Raw genomic sequence first — 20,511 nt, 5'->3', positions numbered from 1 at the left:
TAGCAGGCCAGAGAGAAAAGGAATCAACCCAGACAAACACAATTTCCCTTGGAGCACATTTCATACTGTTGTTCACAAACAATATCTGCCAAGTAGAAATGCTATTAGAAACTTATCCTGGGCTGGGTGCGGTGGCTCAAGCCTGTATTCCCAGCACTTTGGGAGGCCGAGGCAGGTGGATCATGAGGTCAAGAGATCGAGACCATCCTGGTCAAAATGGTGAAACTCCGTCTCTACTAAAAATACAAAAAATTAGCTGGGCATGGTGGCACGCGCCTGTAATACCAGCTACTTAGGAGGCTGAGGCAGGAGAATTGCCTGAACCCAGGAGGTGGAGGTTGCGGTAAGCCGAGATCACACCATTGCACTCCAGCCAGGGTAACAAGAGCGAAACTCCGTCTCAAAAACAAAAAAAAAAAGAAACTTATCCTGACTGAAGTTTTCTGCTTTTTTGTAAATAAACAAGACTTACTGACTAGGCCAACTGCTTCCTGACTACAATTCAATAATGAGCACTCACTGAATGTTACTGTGTTTAAGAATATCACTAAAAGAGATTGTTCAAGTAAACTACTCTATGTCACACAGCTACAATAGAATCTTAGAATTTTCTGGTTTCGGCCAGGCATGGTAGCTCATGCCTGTAATCCCAGCACTTTGGACGTCAAGGCAGAAAGACAGCTTGGGTTCAGGGGCTTGAGGCAAGCCTGGGCAACACAATGAGACTGTCTCTACAAATAAGAAAAAAATTAGCCACCCACGATGGCACACACCTGTGGTCCCAGCTACTAGGGAGGTTATGGTGGGTAGATCACTGGAGCATGGGAGGTCGAGGCTGCAGTGAGCAGTGACTGTACCCACTGTACTCTGGCCTGCGTAACAGAGCAAGAATCCGTCTCAAAAAAAAAAAAAAAAAAAATCTAATTTCAATGGAATCCATCTTCCCTGCCTTAGGCACTTGGGACTTTTCACTTACATACAGTAAGCATTAAAAAAAGTATTCTGTTACCAATAGGAACAAGCTTAAAAGAAATCTTCTGTATTTTTAAAGTGATGTTCGACTGCAGTCTCACTACGTTAGGGACTCCGTTACCAACGGTGGTCCCCAGCTTGGGTGACGCACACCTACTTTTTCTTACGTTGAGCGTCTTCCTTTTGCCTCTCCTTCTCCTCTATGAGTCTCCTTCTCTTGGCGGCTGCCTCTTGTCTTTTCTTCTGTCTGTCCTCCAGCTCTTCCGGGCTCAGAACCCGCTTCCTTTTGGTAGGTCCCTCCACAAGGCCTGGGATGAGAACCTAGAGGAGGAACAAGAGCCATCACCAGGGTCAAGAATGTTCCTCCCTAAGTTTCATGATCCCTACAGCACACGGTACAGAAGAAATATGCTTACTATTTCGCAGAACACTGCATCTCCACCCGCCCTGCACGGTGGGAACCGAAGGCAAAGCACTTGAAGGCACAGTTCGTATCACACACTTCACAGGCACAGGGACCAGGATACCCTGCTCTTCACTCAGCCACAGCACTGACATGGTGGAAACAGTCATTTTGATTCATTTCATTAGGAATAAGGTACTTCAGAAAAGGAACTTTTTTCCTTGGCTGAAAGCATACCCTGAAGGATGCCACTTTAAGCCATTTTTAATGGAACTCTTTCTGCAATGTATTATGTCGTTTTGTTATGACTGTATTTCAATCATGATTATCTTAGTAATAGCTAGCATTTAATGGGCACTTATGAACTGCCAAACACTGTGAACATTACATGTATCACTTATGATTGCTATCCTCTCTTAGTGCCACAGGGTCATAATGACCAACAGCAGGATACAGTATTTTGGTATAATACAGGGGTACCTTTAGGGCTGATTTGGATGGACACGGCTGCTTTCACCTGCACTAAATCGTACAATATATTCTCTCCTTCACGTTTTTCTATGCTGACTTTTTACCACAGTTTGTACACTAGGATATGGTTAATTATACTAACATTTCAGCAAACACATACTTATTTCTTGACAAGTTATTCTACGAGAACAAAATGATGCCAGCATCATTCTGTTTTGTTTTGTTTTCTTAGAACGAGAGTTTGGAAGAACATCTTTGAAATAAATTGGCCGGGCGTGGTGGCTCACGCCTGTAATCCCAGCACTTTGGGAGGCCGAGGCGAGTGGATCACGAGGTCAAGAGATCGAGACCATCCTGGTCAACATGATGAAACTCCGTCTCTACTAAACATACAAAAAATTAGCTGGGCATGGTGGCACGTGCCTGTAATCACAGCTACTCAGGAGGCTGAGGCAGGAGAATTGCCTGAACCCAGGAGGTGGAGGTTGCGGTGAGCCAAGACCACGCCATTGCACTCCAGCCTGGGTAACAAGAGCGAAACTCTATCTCAAAAAAAGAAAAAAAAAAAGAAAGAAAGTAACAGTTCTTACATTGCCTTTATTTCGGAGTGATCGGCCCTCTTGCGTAGTTTTCTCCAAAAGGGTTTTCTGAAGGTTTACCAGTTGTTCAAAGGATTTTCTGTCTTCCTTACTGGGCTCTTTAGAATAATCTTTCCCTTCAAATAAGTACATATGATTTTCTAACAACATAAAACACAAAGAGAGAAATGTTAGATACCAAGGAAAAACAGATCAATGCTATTCAAAGCAATAACTAGAGTGGATAAGAAAACAGCCTATATTCTAAATGAGCTAAGACTGGATGAAGGTATTTCGTTTCTCATCCCACTGACACTGAAGAAAGTGGGTTCTACATCAGGATACCATGTGTTTACTTTTCCAAGGGGACAGCATGGCTTAAATCCCTTCAGTTCACCTCTAGATGGTTTGTGACTCTCCGATGGATTCCTTCATTTATTCCTCATTCGTTCATTCGTTCACTCCCAAGTATTCCTCAGCACAAATCTCGGTGACATTAAGATCATCTAATAAAATCTATACATTTTATTCCAAATACACTTTTAGTATTCAACTTGGCAAATCTAAAAATCATAAAAATAATCCCTTGGATTTACAATATTCCTTATAGATCTCATCAAGCATCTTCATGATCCTCATCACAATCCCGGTAATATAACTAATCCTACTTTTGAAAGGGGAAACTGAGACTTGGGCAGAAATTAAGGGACTCTCTAACTCTCACTGGTAATAAATGAAGAGGCAGGATTTTCTGATTCTAAGGCCAGTGTGCTCTTTTCAGTATGTAACTGTGTCTCTAGAACGGTGGAGAGAGAACATGCTAGAAAATAATAATTATTGTAATAACAATAGCAATGAAGATAATAGTGTAATTTTGAATAGTACTGCATGCTATCAGATCACTTCCACAACTATTCTCGTGTCTGATCTTTCCAACTGTGTAAAAGAGTAGAGTAGACATTAATAGGACCATTCTACAGATGAGAACATAAAGGCTCAAAGAGGCTGAGTGATCTGCCAAGATCATGAATAAAGTGATTAAGAAAAGTCAGGACCAGTCCAGACTAGCAACCACAGATAGTTAAGATAATGATTCAACAGGGAAGCATATTTAGTAGCACATGTTACCAAATCATGTATTTTCACAACATTTGTGAAATCTGCTATGTTTTCCCTAGAGAGTATGAAAGCAAAACATTTTCATTCTCAAGAGATCAATTGCTTCACACTTGTACTCAAATCTAACCAGCTGTAGTTCTAATTGGCATTGCTAATTAAATCAGCAGGGGGCTTTCGATGAAGCACTCTATCAACAAGTACAAGAAAAACAGAGCTGAGAAGTGTCAACTATGATCAACATATGTAGCTTCACACTGCACGTGATTCTCAACTTCCAAACATGCTTTTTAAAAAAACCCTGGCATTCGAGATAAAGCAACCTTGTTTTTTATCTAATTCTGATGGGGGCCATGTGAATTACCAATCTTTCCTGTCCGTTTATATTCTCTGTAATCATGCTCCCTATCTTCACTCTGTCACCACAACAGGCCTGGACCTGTGTCTCTATCCCACCAGGATAATCATTTACCATAGGGCGAACCTATACCCATTCATCAAAGAGAAAATCCCCAAGTTTAATACAACTGGGGAATTTTTCTGGCAGTTGGACTGCCTTAAAAAGTAAAATTATTTTAGGCAGTTGGATTGACTGAGAAATATAATTATCTTTCTGGAAGAGAGTGCGACTTTATTTTGTTCTAGTAAACGTTAGCAAAATAGGCTGAAATTAACTAGATAAGTACAGAAACGGGTGTAAGCGTTGCTATTTAATAAATCAATTATAACTTAAAAATATGACTACATGCATCTATTTCTTCTCTCACCTGAAACCACTAAGGGATTTTTAAAAAGATATACGAGGCAATGGTGGATGAAAAAGTTAAATAACCTTTTGGAAAATGAAAAGTGGCTGGAGGGATAATAACGATGAACAAGAGCCATGGAAATAAACATAGGTGCCTAGCCAAGGGCTCATTATGAGTCTAGAGACCTTCTCAATCCCCCAAGAGCTTAGGACTTACAAGTGCAGCATACTGCAAGGGGCAGAACTGAGAGAAGATCTGCACCCCATAAAGGAGGAGTGCTGTGAGCCCTTGACTCACCCTGCCTTTTCAGTCTGAGCAACCAGGTGAACTCCATCCTCACTCTCCCAGGGAAAATACTAGAGGATTGGTCTTTGGAGAAAATGGGTTGCCCAGTGAAGACTTCAAACATGGATATCAGGGAAGGTGCCCTCCATGTAAAAGCTGACTCATCAACCAGGAATAAGGCCCCGGGGCCCATGGACCTGCTCATGCTGGAGCTGCCATCAGCTTTGGGGCACCTCATCAGCACATGTGATCAGACAGCCAGGGGATACCAGATGGTCAGGGAAACTATCGATGAGAACAAGAGATCCCCAAACAATGTTGTTTGTTTTTTTTTTAGAAAAAGAGGTACCATAGTGACTATAGCTATATTGTATTCCTTAGAAATACTAAGAGGGTGGATGTTAAGCGTTCTCACCACAAATTTAACCATATGAAGTGATGTTCATAACCACCACAAATATGATAACCATATGAAGTATGTTCATTAGCTAGATTTAACGATTCCACAATGTATACAGGCATTAAGGAATCACGTTGTACACGATAAATACAATTTTATCTGCCAATTTCTATAAATAAATTAAATAATTTTGTTTTTTTTAAGAGAGGAAGAAAGATTAGTAAAAGTCAATGTAGTGGGAAGAGAAATACTTTTTAAAAAGATAATATCCTCCCTAAAATACATATGAAAAAGCTCTAATAAATATCCCCAGAGAAGACAGGTGTCCTTGAAATGAGAACAGGGTACAATGAAAACAATAAGCAGAGAACAAGAAAGAGTTCTTGAAGAATATAAACAGAATATTTTCATAAAGAATTTTAAAGATAAAATATCAGCAAAGTCAAAGAGCAGTTTCCTGTAAAACAGTGCCAGCTGTCCAAATTCCAGCTTTTCCACCTATTCCACAAAAACTATACAGACCAACAAGGACAGCAAAACCACCCCAATCCATGCCTACTACGTTAGAAGTCAGCAAATCCTACACACTTCAACTTCTGGTTGGTAACTAGAGAAATAAACCTCCAAAACCAGCCAAGCCAGCTCCAGCGCCTACACTGGAGTAGACAGTCAGGCAGAGACCATGCAGAGGAGAGGGTGGGCAAGGAGGGGCGTCCAGCAAGGTCAGACAGATAAAATTTACCCCCCAAAGACGGTCACATTCCAAGCAGGAAGATCGTGAGGATAGGTCTGAGACCTGGTGGATCACAGCAGTGGCTCCTAAGGAGCTGAAACGAAGGGACGGCATGACATACACGCAGCCAGGAATTTGGAAAGGCATGGCTTCTGGCAGGAAGACAGAGACAACTGAGAAGTGGGGAGACATTTGTGGCAAAGAGAAAGAGAAAGCAAGTGATGGAAATTCACAGTCCTAGAGAAACAAAAGAGAACTGCAAAACCAGAAATCATGCCGCTACTACTCAACATAAAAAGGAGCTACCATCTAGTGAAGAAACAGCACTGTTCTCTGCTGCTGAAAGAAAGTACTGGTGAATTAAGCCTAAGATTCCCAAACCTCTCACGCCAGTCCATACTGAATCTCTGCTGCAGCTGGTACAGAAAAATAAGTCATTTCTAAATAACTTTGAGATGCCAGGGAATACCTTTACAAAGCTACCATGTGGACAATTACTTCAAATCAGAAATTAACATACTCAGAAAATAACAAAATGGCAAACGTTGCCCAAATTCAGAAAAGAAAATTAAGAGAAAGACAAAATCATCTCCTACAGCTCATGGCGTATTATGAAAGTGAAATGGAAAAAAAAGCACATGACAAAGTCTGCTCTGTTGATGAACACAAAGTAAGTGCTCAATGTTAGCTGCAATTTAAAACACAAATGATTCTACCACTTAGAAGAGGAATCGCTATGTGTAAAGCATCATCCCGAGGAAAATAGGCTTTACTAATAAACAAAGGAGAAGACGCTTGCAACCGAGGGGGAAAGGGACGAATGCAAAGCCTCAAGAGTGACAGTATCATAAACATTAATACTATGATTTTGGTTCACATTCAGCTACAAGGGAAGAGCCACACAAATCTGCAGTTAGTCTGGGAAATGTTCTTGTACAAGCAAGTCTTGTACTTGCAAGCAAGTTCTTGTACAAACAGTGTGTCCAAGAAGACAGTAAGGCTGCGTAGAAAAAAGATGTCCCACAGAGCAGCATCCAAAGCTTTCCATGGGGACATGAGGTCTAGCTTGGGCTGCTTGTGCCATTCGCTCTGCTCTAACCTCCAACTTACTTCCTTCCTCTTGCTCTCTGCTCCCTCCTTCCGCTGCAGGCAAGGCATCAGAAGTCCACTGGCCATCTTTTGTTTCTCCCAGGATGGACTCCAGATCTATTTCATCCACGGTGCTCCCCTCAGAGGCCAGCAGTTTATCTAAACCGAATTTGAGTATCTCACTCAACTTGGGTAGAGAAAACAAAAAAGTCTAGTCAGTTCTCATGAAAACAAACATTAGGATATCAATAACTGGCTAGGTGGATAATGACGCCAAGGACGGCCCTACTCTGATGAACAGGCAGTCTCTCTGCTCTCCCCATCATAAATGGGAACAGCCATGGCCATTTAACAGCTGGATGATGGGTAAGCAGAGAGGGGATAAATGATTATTAGAGGTACTGTCTTTGACAATTCTCCATAAAAGCAAAATAATGTATAAGCCTCCAATTTATTTTGAAGAATAACAGTAATTTCCTGCATTTCCTAGAGCACCTGTCACTGACTCTTTTTTTTTTTTTTTTTTTTTTTTTGAGATGGGAGTCTCGCTCTGTCACCCAGGCTGCAGTGCAGTGGCATGATCTTGGCTCACTGCAACCTCTGCCTCCTGGGTTCAAGTGATTCTCCTGCCTCAGCCTCCTGAGTAGCTGGGACTACAGGTGCACTCCACCACACCCAGCTAATATTTTAATATTTTTAGTAGAGAAGGGGCTCCACCATGTTAGTTAGGCTGGTCTCAAACTCCTGACTTCATGATCTGCCCGCCTAAGCCTCCCAAAGTACTGGGATTACAGACATGAGCCACTGCACCCGGCTGACTCGTTTTCATAAGCATTCCCAGCAGTCACATGAGAAGTCGGAGACCCCATTAGTGACTCTCCGACCTCCCCACTGACAGACTCCTTAGAAAGAGAAGGCTACACTGGGTACTTTACCTCTACTATAAACTGACTCCTTTTCTTTGGCAATTTGTTCTCCTAACAATTTCCATAGAAATGTGGTTTCTATAGAAACCACCTTGGCAAAGACCAGTAACAACTTCTGACCACCAGACCCGAAGGCCTTTTCTCAGTTTGGACTTTCCTGGATGCTCCTCTGGCACTGCACTATCCTGCTTCTCCAATCTCATCCCTCTCTGGAGTACTGTCAGCCTGTTCCTTATGGCCACAGGAACCACACAGCAGAGATAATTTTTCCTGGCTTTCACTTGCTACTTCCAACTTTGCACCTCCTAAGTACTAACTCTGAGATCCTGACCCAAAGAGGATTCAAACCTGCCCTTTTAGACAGGGTTAATTATCTCTAGATCATCTATTTTGTGAGTCACTTGGAAATCTTAAGGTATTCTGTAATAGCTTAAAAAAAAACTCACTTAAGCATGAATGCACCTAGACATATTCATATTTATTCTCCCTTTACATAACCAGGATGACTGGCTTGGGCAGCTGGTACTAAAAATAGTAGAAAACCAAGTATTTATGATAAGAATTTGTCTATACTGGGACCCTCCCTCCAACCCCCTTGTACTTATGCTTGCCTCCGGGCTCTCCCTTGTTATTGCTCACTTGCAATGTGTCCTAGTCATTAAGGAAATTATATGTGTTTTTATGAGAAGCTGTATATTACAGCATGTAATTAAGGGCATGGGCTCGGAAGTGAGAGAGTGCTTGGTTTGGAATCCAAAATCTGAATAACCTTGGGCCAATGACGTAAGATGGGGATAAAGACAGTGTCTATCTCATCCTACTGTTGTTTTTATCTACTGAAGCAACTGGAAAAGAGCACCTCAGACAACACTCAGCAAGAGCATTTAACAAGTGAGCACTACGCCTGCATCTCCCTGCCTCTCTCTCCACTGTGTCTTCCCTGCAGGGTAATAAACATGCTTCCTTCTTTCAGGACTTCAGAACTGCAGTTTGGTAAAACTAATCTACCACTTAGATTTACCAAATCAGAACCACATCTTTTACTTTGGTTTTTTGGTATTCAAAAGAAATCCCCTGCTTTCTTTTGAGACAAGGGCATTGGGTTATCACCTTTGTTTCTGGCAACCACAAATAACTCATAGCATCTGGATGGGGAAGAGATGAATCAGACATTTGAGTCAAAAAGTAGCTTTCTGATAACCATGAGCTGCAAGAGAAGTCCAACAGAGTTGCTCTCAGCCAGCAGTCTGTGTTCCCACTAGCATGTGGCCCCATGGGGTGGAGGTGTGTCTACACCTTTCCCAGTGAAGTGTCCAGCAGCCCACATCACAACATACCTCTCCCTGGAACCCTGGAGTTCACTCCACTGGGAGAGTGCAAACAACTTATGACATCCTTCCTCCTCTAAAGAGAATGCAAGCCTTCTGAGGCTCTGTCATTTACCCCTTCACCATGCCCAGCAGTGACCTTCTCTCAAGGTTCTATGGAGAATTGTTCCGTGGAAAACTGCATTTAAGAGTATCTACAGTGTACTGGAAGATAGTGTGGCAATTCCTCAATCTAAAACCAGAAATACCATTTGACCCAGCAATCCCATTACTGGGTATATACCCAAAGGATTACAAATCATTCTACTATAAAGACACATTCTACTATAAAGACACAGACAATAAACACATGCATACTTATGTTTATTGTGGCACTGTTCACAATAGCAAAGACTTGGAACCAACCCAAATGCCCATCAATGATAGACTGGATAAAGAAAATGTGAAGGTAAATACACTGTGGAATACCATGCAGACATAAAAAAGAATGAGTTCATCTCCTTCGCAGGGACATGGATGAAGCTGGAAACAATCATTCTCAGCAAACTAACACAAGAACAGAAAACCAAACATCACATGTTCTCACTCATAAGTGGGAACTGAACAATGAGAACACATGGACACAGGGAGGGGAACATCACACACAGGGGCCTGTCATGGGGTGGGGGGCTAGGGGAGGGACAGCATTAAGAGAAATACCTAAGGTAGATGACGGGGTATTAGATGCAGCAAATCGCCATGGCACATGCATACCTATGTAACAATCCTGCACGTTCTGCACATGTACCCAGAACTTAAAGTATACTAAAAACTAAAATGAAATAAAAATTAAAAAAATAAAAGTATCTACCGTGTACTTCTACCTCTCTCTCAAGCTTTCTTCTCACGTTTGTAATTGTCTCTCAGACAGCGTGAAATTAAAATGTACAGCCTGCCCTACCACCGTTATGGTTAATTAAGCACGCATGTGATGTAGAATCAGCAACAAAAGGAAAGACAGAAAAAGATAAAAGCCACACTGACCCCCTAAGATAAACAAAGAACAGACAAGTAAGTAACACCCAGGGTTACTCTTTGTAGTTCTAGTCCCCAAATTAATGAAACCTTGAACCTTTCCTGTAATTACTGACTCCCTAACGAAAACATGACCTCTGCTTTTGCAACGCTGATAGGTAAAGATATGCACTGGCCTTTGCACATACGGTAACCATGGGAAAAAAGTGCTGCTTTCTAACCCATGCTCAGACTAACTACAAACCTGGTAACTCTGCTTGGATTACTGTGTAATTTGTTTCCCTCTTAAACACTTGTATTTTCTGATAGACTAGTCCTTTCAAAGCCTAGTCCTTCTTGCGAACTTTTGCAAATAAAATTCTTTCCTTTTGTCTCTCAGTCTGCCTCTAACAATAGTTTATGTTTATATTGTATTTTTACTGCATACTCTGACTAAAGCCTAAATTATCTTTATCTTCCTAAAATTCTGACCTACCTATTTTCCTTTCTACTGTCCTCATCATACGGGCTTCAAACCTCACAGCCGTCTTTGAATTTTCTATCTCCCTACTGTTGAGACCCACCTCTAAACAGCAGCCAACTCCCATCCTTCCTTCTTTTGCAATGCTTCTCACACCAGACCTTCCCACTGATACTGCCCTTGACAGACACTGAGGACTCCCTTCATACCTGCATCTTTCTCGTATCCTAGGAGCTGGTCTCTTTGCATCCAGCCCCTCATCCTTAGGACAAAAACAATGGATCCAGGAAATATTATGAGTTCTAATTTTAACCCAAGGGCTGCTACAGATTAACTCTAAGCCCTCTTCCAAAAGACAGCTCTATAATCTTCCACTCCAGCATCTGTCTCCCATCCAGTATTCCCTTCTTCAAGCAAATTACCACTAGTTTTTTCACCCATTTTTCCTATGGCACAATTTTGAATTCCTGATCTCATTCGCCCTCTTCTGAGTATGAAGTAATGTAAGTCACTGATCAAAGAGTCTAGGATTAAGGAGGAAGTACAGAATTAATTGCTATTGACTATGCTGAGTTCTTTATTTCAACTAATTCTCTTAACAGCCCTCTGAGGTAACCCGTGGTATCTTTATTTTTAGAAATGCAAAAAGAGTAGATCTAAGAGGTTAAAAAAGCTGCTCAAACCCAAAGAGCCAAGAAGTGACAATGCCTGGATCTGAATCCTTAGTTTCTACAGACCCTGCACACAGCCAGCACGGTGGCAGATATGAGGGAGGCCAGGGAACAAATGTGTCGCTGGGGAGAGTGGCTGATGAGTGCTGGTTCTTTTCATTTACACTCTCCTCCAAAAAGGGCACGGGCATATTCCAAAGCAAAGAACAATGTGTCATACCTGGAAGTCAGCATCAGCTGAGGGTTTCTGGGCTCCCAGAGTAAAATGGCCTCCTTCTATGATCGTGTTGGTGAGCTGCAGTTTGGAGGCTGCTTTCCTGTAGACAATTTCTTCCACAGTGTCTCGGCCAATCAGCCGAATAACTTTAACAGACCTGGACATAAGTCAGACAAGCGTAGTGTGCTATAAAGGTCTGCAAAACTGGGCAAAAGTATGCCAGGTAAATACATCTAAAAGCGAACAATGAAAGGGAGATTGTTTCATTTGGACCTGAGTACTTGTTAGAGAGAACTCGCCTCAAATTCTCTCTGAACCATTCCAAGACAGTCAAGGAAAGAATACTGGGGTAACCATGACTGGAATTCCTTATCTGTGGCCAAGGAAACCTCTGGAAGATCAAATTATCCTCAGGTCAAAGGGCAACATCTGTTTTTTTAAGCTTAGCTCCATAAGCCCATTTTTTAACTGAGTTAGAGCCTAACTCAAGAAGGATGAGTTAAATAACTTCTAAATTTCTTTCTAATCCTTTCACAGTGTGATTTTACTCTTTCTAATAAAGTCAGTCTGGACTGATGCGACCCCCCTCCAATACTAACCTAGGAGTCAATAGCACAGATGGGCTAAGACCTGGTGGTCCCTCGGCTCCCAGTGTGGGACTGTCGCCAGGACTATATTCTTCACCTTCCTCATAACCTGGAACTACTGCTGGGCAAGCCAAGGAAGCAGAAAACAAACCACTCACTTGTTTTGGCCAATTCGATGAGCCCTGGCAGCTGCTTGCAAGTCATTCTGAGGATTGAAGTCACTGTCGACAAAAATCACAGTATCTGCTGCCGTTAAGTTCATGCCAACTCCACCTGAAAACAATGCAGAAAGGAACGTAATCAGCAGCACACAGACAAGGAGCTAGAAAATAAACACAAGGCCAGTATGGGTTAGACCGACAAACGGAAATCAACCAAATAAACTGGCTTCATCTTTCAAATGAACCCGCACCCTCAACTCCAGAGCCTTGTTCTAGCAGTGAGAAGTGCTACCTGACCCTTATTGCCTGATGGGAAAATTTTTATTACTGAGTGAAGCAGGGGCAAGTGGCAAAAGTGGATACTTAAGTTAGTGCCACGGAGCCACTTTACCTCTTCTGCTTAAAAACCTTGATTAGGTTTCTCAGGAAAAGGACACATGCTCTTTCAGAAAGCAGACCAAGGCTAGGTGGCTCAAGCCTGTAATCCCAGCACTTTGGGAGGCTGGGGCAGGTGGATCACGAGGTCAAGAGATCGAGACCATCCTAGCCAACATGGTGAAACCCCATCTCTACTAAAAACACAAAAATTAGCTGGGCGTGGTGGCATGCACCTATAGTCCCAGCTACTCAGGAGGCCGACGCAGAAGAATCGCTTGAACTGAGGAGGCGGAGGTTGCGGTGAGTCAAGATAGCGCCACTGCACTCCAGACTGGGCAACAGAGAGAGAATGTCTCAAGAAAAAAATAAAATAGAACGAAAAAAGAAAACAAATCTAAATATGGGAGATCTGCTGTGGGCACTGTCAAGAGAAGAGCGCTGAATGTCGCTTGCAAGTTACAACTAGGTAGAGTAAGATCTCCGATAAAAAGTTAACAAGAAGAGGGGATGATATACTCCTGAGCAGAGTGGGAAACCACCTCCCTCTCATTAGAGAAAACTCCAGTGCATATTTTTTGTACTTGTTTCTGCATTAATCGAAGAGAAAATAACAAAACCAATGGCAAGAAGCTGGTCTTTCTTTGGTGCTGTAGGAAGAGAGCTGAGGAGGTACCTTGGAGTACAGGAATTAAGAGAACCATGAAAATAAATTGCAGCTTTCTCTTTGATTAATGTGAAAACAAGTAAAAAGCCAACTCCCTTTTGTCAGGGTTGCTAGAGTTTGTTATTGAAACCAGCAAGCCTCGAAGGGCTTGTTCCATGAACCTGAATTAGGGACTAACTTTTGAGAGGGACTACTTGCCATAAGCTGGATCTCCAGACAAGTCAGGCAGGAATATTCTAATTAAAGTCTTCATATCAAGTTGAAGTTGGAACAAGTAGGTAATCATGAATGATTACTGAGCGATGCTAAATTATACCTAATAATAATGATAGTTACACTTACGATGTGCTTACGACTTGCCAGGCAATAACAATGATAGTTACACTTACCCTGTGCTTACGACTTGCCAGGCATTATTCTGAGCACTCTCTATATATTAACTCCTTTAGCCCTCACAACAACTCTGTTGGGAAGCTGAGTCATTGCTATGATTGTCCCCACTTTATAGATGTTGAAAGGGCAGGTAAGGGACTTCTCTGAAGTTGCAAGACTAGAAGGTGAAAGAGCCAGGATTCATTCCTTTGCAGTCTGGGTCCAGAGCCCAGGCTTTCATCCACTATACTGTAATACTGTTCAGGCACTTATTTCATTTCAAAATGTTTTCCATAAAATTATCTTCTTGAATTCATGCTAAGTGCAGCTCTTCTTCACTGAGGGGTGAGATTTTTATAAATAAGCGACAGCTGTATTCGAAACATATTTATGAGCTATCACTGCCATTTGGTGGCAATATGAGTCAATCACAGAAATATTTGAAAGTTGGAAGGATACCTGTTAAATAAATGAAAATCCTGTAAAAACTACAGTGAACACAACAGTCAGTGTTTGGAAAAGGCTAATGTCCGGGACTGCTTCAGTTCCCAGAAGATCTACTCTGAGTCCTCCAAGGAGATGAACTGAAAAGCAGAGATCTCTTTTCTCCTAATTGTAGACATTTCAAACATAATGCTGCTCTCTGAATGCGAAGATGATGAAATCATTAAAGCATAAATAAAATTGTCTCCCAACAGTGAAGATGCACTGCCTTATTCTTTCCGTTTCTCCTAAGACTAACCCTGAGACAACTGATCACATGAGAAAATGCATGCAGTCTGTGATCTTGGAAGAGTAAGGCCATATGAATCTTGTGCTATTTTTATTAGGGAGATAAAACAAACACTGGTGAAATAATCTCCTTATAATCAAAGATTATATCTAACACTTGTTTCATATACCCTTATAGTACTAGGCATTTATAATGGTTTCTACCTAAGACTGAACTCTATTTTTTTCAGAAAAATATCAATCTGTCTTTAATAGGACACACATATCCCTTTCATGTTCCTGCATGTATTCCATCAAGATTTATGTCTATAAAAATAAGATAATGAAACTAGGATCCTATGAGTTCAAAACTAAGGTCAGCTTGCCCCAGGACCTGAGAATAATTTATTTTATTTTTGAGACAGAGGCTCACTCTGTCACCCAGGCTGGAGTGCAGTGGTGCAATCTTGGCTCACTGCAATCTCTGCCTCCTGGGTTCAAGCAATTCTCCTGTCTCAGCCTCCCTAGTAGTTGGGATTACAGGCATGCACCACCACACTCAGCTAAGTTATATATATATATTTTTTTAGTACAGATGGGGTTTCACCATGTTGGCCAGGCTGGTCTTGAACTCCCGACCTCCAGTGATCCACTCACCTTGGCCTCCCAAAGTCCTGGGATTATAGGCATAAGCCACTGCGCCAGCTTTTTAAAATTTTTCTCAGACACCATAATGACTTAGAGAATCATTTCATCTCCAAGAGCTGATTTTAAATTATGTAAGAGTATATGAAAGCACTCTGTGACTGGTAAAGCATTACAAATGTCATAGTATTTATAATTTAAGTGATAGATGGACAATGTCATAAATAATTCTATAAAGTTGGTAGTTTCTACATAGTAACACTTTTTAAACAACTAGATTTTTGCTAAGCCTTTCAACATTATTCCAGAAATACTTACAAAGGAAGAACAACTAACTGACAAACTGTTACCTTATTTCCCAAATTCATGGTTAGGAAGAAGAGCTACCTCCACTGAATGCAAACGAAACATTCACGAAATTACAGAAACCTTTCAGGACATTCCCAGGTCAATGGTCAAAGCAGATGAGAATTACTTTCCAATAACCCCAGGTTTCAGCCTTACTTCTTTGATGAGATGACATCTTGGACAGGTTGGATAGAACAGAGCACCATGCCTGAAGTCCAGTACCTTGTTCTACATTCAGTAAATAGCCTCGCCTTTCAGAGAATTCAGGAAAAGAGTGTAGTAACAGTGGGACGTAACAGTACTCTATCATTCCTCATTGTCTGTTCCCATTAACGCCTACGCAGCCTACCTGCCCTAGTACTCAGGAGAAAAACAAAAATGGGCTGCTGTCCAAAGTTCTTAATGGCCAGGTGTCTCTCTTCTCCTCTCACAGAACCATCCACACGCTCATAGCTGTAGCCTTTACAGAGAGGAAGAAAAACAGAAATCGTTAACCTTTTCAAGTAGTCTTTGGGGAATCAAAAAATTACGTTAGCCCAAAACCAAAGGCCAATTTTGTCCCTTTTCATATATAGGCCTGGCCCTACTCTAAGCCAATCCCACGGGAAAAATTTAAACAGAAACAGTGATCGTTTTACAAAAGAACTCACCATAACATACTCTGGATTTTTAAAATACATGAAGTCTTGGAATTTATGGAGTTAATTCTCAGTTTTGACTATTTGTAAGCAACCCTGAACATCTATCCTGTGTGGTAGTTTCAATTTTGGTGACACATAATTCTTACTTACGTAAACAGAAGACAAGCACTTGGAAGCAGGTGAGTGAGCCCTTCTAATGGCCCAGCAATCTGCCTTTCAATGAGGCTTTAAGAGGTCACCACCTGCCTCCATGCATCCATGTGGGGAAGGGCGGCCACAAGCTCAGGCTGTGTTTGTGCATCTGGGGACCTCTCGATGGTCAGTGGCGTGTGCCAACAGCGTTTCGCCAAGGGTCCACCGGACCAGGTACACAGAGACCCGGTCTGAACTACTTTTGTAAATTGTAAGGTCTGGAGCTGATACTTCTTTACCACTGGGCTCAAGATCAACTCATGTTAGAGCCTTTTCTCATCATTTCACATGAATCTTCTCACATATTATACAGACTTCCCAGGTAATAAACTACATTCTCTATCATCTATATAGAAAAAGTTGATCTTACTTTTCCCCTGCCTTATTTGGTACCTCTATAATTTCAATATTCACCTTTTTACTGATCCTGAGTAAGTGCTCAACTGTTGAGGTCAATGTTACAAGACACTAAAAGCTCTAGTCACCAAAACTTTGTTTATATACATTTTCAGAAACACCAACAATGCCACGACATTTGCTCCACGGCCCGCCATTTTACATCGTGTAACTGATGGGAACGCAGGTGTTTATTTCTGCCCACGTGCCTCTTCTCTGCTCGCCATCCTTGCCTCCACTCGTCACTCTCTGCTCGCTTTACTTTTGATTTTTGGTTCTGAATAATGTTCCCACCCTGCTTTCCTTTGAAATATTCTCATATCCCATATTATTCTTCATGGACCTATCTGGACTATTAAGTCCAATAGAGCCTTGGGTGATGTAGTGGCCAAAAGGTGTCACCTCTGTAATCCATATAGTCTTGGAGAATATCCAACATCTGGGTCATCTGGGAGAAAAGTAAAACCCGATGGCCCCTGGCAAGAAAAAGAGAAATGGAAACACTGCAAGTCTAGTGAATTTAAGGTAAATTTCCCTCAGTCAAAACTTCCCAAAGAATACAAGTTTATAAATACTGAAGTAGAAATATAAATGTCGTATAATTTATAGACTGCCTTAGAAATTCCAAATGCTTTCTCTAAGAATATACCTCCACAGGTAGCTGCATCCCTCAGAACGATCATCCTCAAACTAGAGTGGAGACTATTCCCAAGGGACATGCCAAGGCCACAGGGGATATAAGCCCTAGAATAAACACGGCGCCTCTTTCTGGAATGTCAATTTGCTCAATGGAAAGAAATATAAGCACAAAAAACAAAAAAAAACAAACACTGGAGACTCTGAAGAAAGCTTGTGTTTAGTCATCTACAGCTGTTCCCTGACTGCGGGTACAGTCACTATCCCCTCATTTACAGCTATATTGGCTGAAAAGTCTGAGAAGCATCACTGTAGAGAAGCAAGAGGTAAGTGACCTCTCACCTTCCACGACACATGAGAAAATGTTTGTATACATGAGAGGAGGGAAGAACGGAGGAGGCACAATGACGGAACGAGTCAAGAACAAAGTCGGGCCTAGAGCCCCTTGTTACTGGCTCTTCTAAATTCACATAAACGAAGCAGCATAGCACTGTCGAAACAATATTCTCATTATAAAAACATTTAATGTGAGCTTGCAACAAGTTTAAGAGGAGTAATTACAGGGAACTCTTTCAAGATTCAAGCCTCAAATGGTTAGAGAAGCACTGAACCTGAAGACCTCAATCCTAATCTCATGTCTGCCATTTGCTGGCTGTGTGACCTTGGGCAAGTCATGTAACCTTTCTGGCTCTGTGAAATAGAAAACTGGGGAGAAGGCATTTATAGGTCCTTTTCCAACTCTACCATACTTATGGCAGCTATATGAGAACCAGTGAAATACAGTAAGACATGAAATATTTCACTTGCACGTTCCTAGACCCTGCTTTCTCTCTGGTGACTGGGAGGATTAGGTATAAGCTGAACACATGGCTGCTGAACACTAACTGAGTCTGGTCTTCTAATGCCCAAATCATGTCTCTGAGAAAGAGTCCTTCAAGTTTCCAGTGAGTTCAAATCAAACCCCACAGGTTAACAAAAATGAATGTTTACTGAGCCTTCACTATGTGTCAATTCAATGCAAGTTACTACAGGCAACTATAAAAAAAATGCTCAGTGTCATCTCTGTCCGTGTGGAGCCAAACAACATAGTTGGAGTGATAGAGTTCACAAACACCAATTAACCAGACAGCAGATTAACGCAGCCCACTGCCAAGTGCTGGATTAGGATCCTAAGTGCTGTAGAAACTCAGGAAAGAAAAGAATGATTGTGGAAGGGATGGGGTGCGAGTGTAGTCACAGAGAAGGCAAAACCTGAAACAGCATTAAGAAAAAAAAGAAAACTGGAATTGGCCTCAACAACTCAGTGAGTTCCTCAATAGTCAAGTCTTAACAGTCATTAGCTCAGAGCAGCAAATGTGAACCTACCACCTACCTGGAATACAGCAACGCTAGTAGCTTATCCAGCAGGTGAAGTTTCCCACTAGCCTCAATCAGGTGGTCTCCGACTTCAAAAGGCTCTGGCTCTACACCTAGAAAAGAAAGTCAGGGGAGTCAACAGGCTACAGGAAGAGAAGCCAGGCTCCTCTGATAAGCAGTTGTTGGCATGATCTCAGTTCTGCTTAAGACCAGTTACAGTCTGGCACATCCGACAAGCCTAATAAACACCTAACTAAGGAATAAAACCACTCTTCAGGAAACTGAGGCAGAAGAGGATGCTAAACGTCAAGGAGACCCAAAACTGAAATCTTGAGACGCACTCAACGAAATAAATCAAAATGGCAGTCAGAATAACCCGGAGGGTTTCTTTCAAAACCGATGTGTTCCCAATGCCCTCTCCTCTTGAAAAAGTTCTCATATGCGCCTACTTAAGATTTTGTGCAATCTTTAGTTTGTAGCATTGCTTGGCAGAGATCCCCTTAAAGTAACTGCAGCAAACCCTCTGTACTGATCATGTGTAGAGTATCCAAAGCCACAGGAGTGCTTGCTCCAAGGGCTAACAATCGGGGAATCAGAAAAGCCCCAGTCTGAAGAAAAACAAAAACACTACACATGGAAATTCCTAGGACGCAGCTAAAACAGTGCTCAGGGGAAATCTATAGAGGTCTGTATGATAAAGGGGAAGCAACAGAGGAGACTGAGAAGGAGCAGATGGAGAAGAGAAAGTCCATCCCAGAAGCCAAGGGAGGGAAGCGCTCCAAGAAAGAAATGATCGACTGTGCTCAAGGCTTCTGAGAGGGTAACCGAAACGTGAATTAACAAATAACCACCAGCTGGGCAACAGGGCGATCACTGCTGGACCTGGAATAGTTGTGACGAAAGGCTGAGTGGGTTCGAGACAATGGGAAATCAAATCATGAAGAAATGATCAAATCCATCCAGATTATCATGCATTCCATACAACTATCATTCTTGACTCTTCATGTCATGAAAGAAAAAAAGGGGCAAAATAAAATAAAAAACACTCCCAAGAATGTTTCTGGATTATAGGAAAATAAAAAGATGTGACAGATGCAACGCAGGGTCTGTAGGGTCTAGGACCAACCATGGATTTAACAAAAAAAGAAAAGAAAACATAGTTAGAAGGGATGGATATTAAACAGACAACTGAGGACATTTGAAAATGAACACTATATGAGGTAACACTAATACAGAAAACTGAGAATAAACGAAGTAGACACAGTACGTATATGCAATTATTTTGAAAAATTGTAGTATGACTTGGCCACAGAGATGTTAACAAAGAATCCTGTGGGGGAAAGGGCACTGCCTCACCGTCAAACAAGTACGGGTGATCCACACACTTCCGAAGCTGGCACAAGATGTTCTGAAGTTTGACTTTCTTTGCTGTCTCATTTTCAAATGCATCTGAAATTTAAAAAAAAAAAAGGGGGAGAGAGAAAGAGAGAGATGGCCTACTGAACAAAACCAAAACCAAAACCCTGAGTTTCTACAAATAACCTTAATCATTTCAATTATATCCTTCGAACCTATATGAACCTCCCAAATTTCACAGAATTGAATCGAGAATTAATATCATGTTCATATAAAATTTTCCTAACCATTTTGTTTTAAGAAAGACCCCTCAACTATGAATTGAACTCTGGAGTACTCTGTTACTCTTCCGCAAATTCTACATTTTCTTTAACTGTTGTTGTGGAGCCAAGGGACAAATAAATGCAAACTGAGAAGTTATTTCACGCCTATCTCTCCCCTGCCACTCCCAATTCCTCCCAGTGAATGTGATTCGACAAAAAAGTTTTGCATTCTCTTAAACGCAGCAGTTCTCCCTTATCCATGGGGAAAATGTTCTAAGACCCCCAGTGGATACTGGAAACCACAGATAGTACCAAACCCTGTATGAATTCTGTGTTTTCTCCTATACGTACCTACCCATGATAAAGTTTAATTTGGCACAAAAAAGATGAACA

At 41.6% G+C, this 20,511-nt stretch overlaps 1 protein-coding gene across 3 annotated transcripts in view; it reads right to left on the bottom strand.

Annotated features, from left to right (window-relative positions):
- Positions 1–20,511, bottom strand: part of LOC141582215 (chromodomain-helicase-DNA-binding protein 1-like) — a 74,363-nt gene that overhangs the window by 31,056 nt on the left and 22,796 nt on the right. For all 3 annotated transcript variants that reach the window (XM_074389830.1, XM_074389831.1, XM_074389832.1), the window contains exons 9-17: positions 19,856–19,948; positions 18,516–18,612; positions 16,910–16,983; positions 15,628–15,738; positions 12,158–12,272; positions 11,416–11,569; positions 6,818–6,983; positions 2,437–2,585; positions 1,130–1,293 (exon numbers count right to left, since the gene is read on the bottom strand). In XM_074389830.1, coding sequence (XP_074245931.1) covers positions 1,130–1,293; positions 2,437–2,585; positions 6,818–6,983; positions 11,416–11,569; positions 12,158–12,272; positions 15,628–15,738; positions 16,910–16,983; positions 18,516–18,612; positions 19,856–19,948 — 1,123 coding nt within the window. The remainder of the gene's footprint in view (positions 1–1,129; positions 1,294–2,436; positions 2,586–6,817; positions 6,984–11,415; positions 11,570–12,157; positions 12,273–15,627; positions 15,739–16,909; positions 16,984–18,515; positions 18,613–19,855; positions 19,949–20,511) is intronic.

Source organism: Saimiri boliviensis, chromosome 19 (genome assembly GCF_048565385.1).
Source record: "Saimiri boliviensis isolate mSaiBol1 chromosome 19, mSaiBol1.pri, whole genome shotgun sequence".
Classification (NCBI taxonomy): Eukaryota; Metazoa; Chordata; class Mammalia; order Primates; family Cebidae; genus Saimiri; species Saimiri boliviensis.
This window is presented reverse-complemented; position numbering and strand designations above follow the sequence as displayed.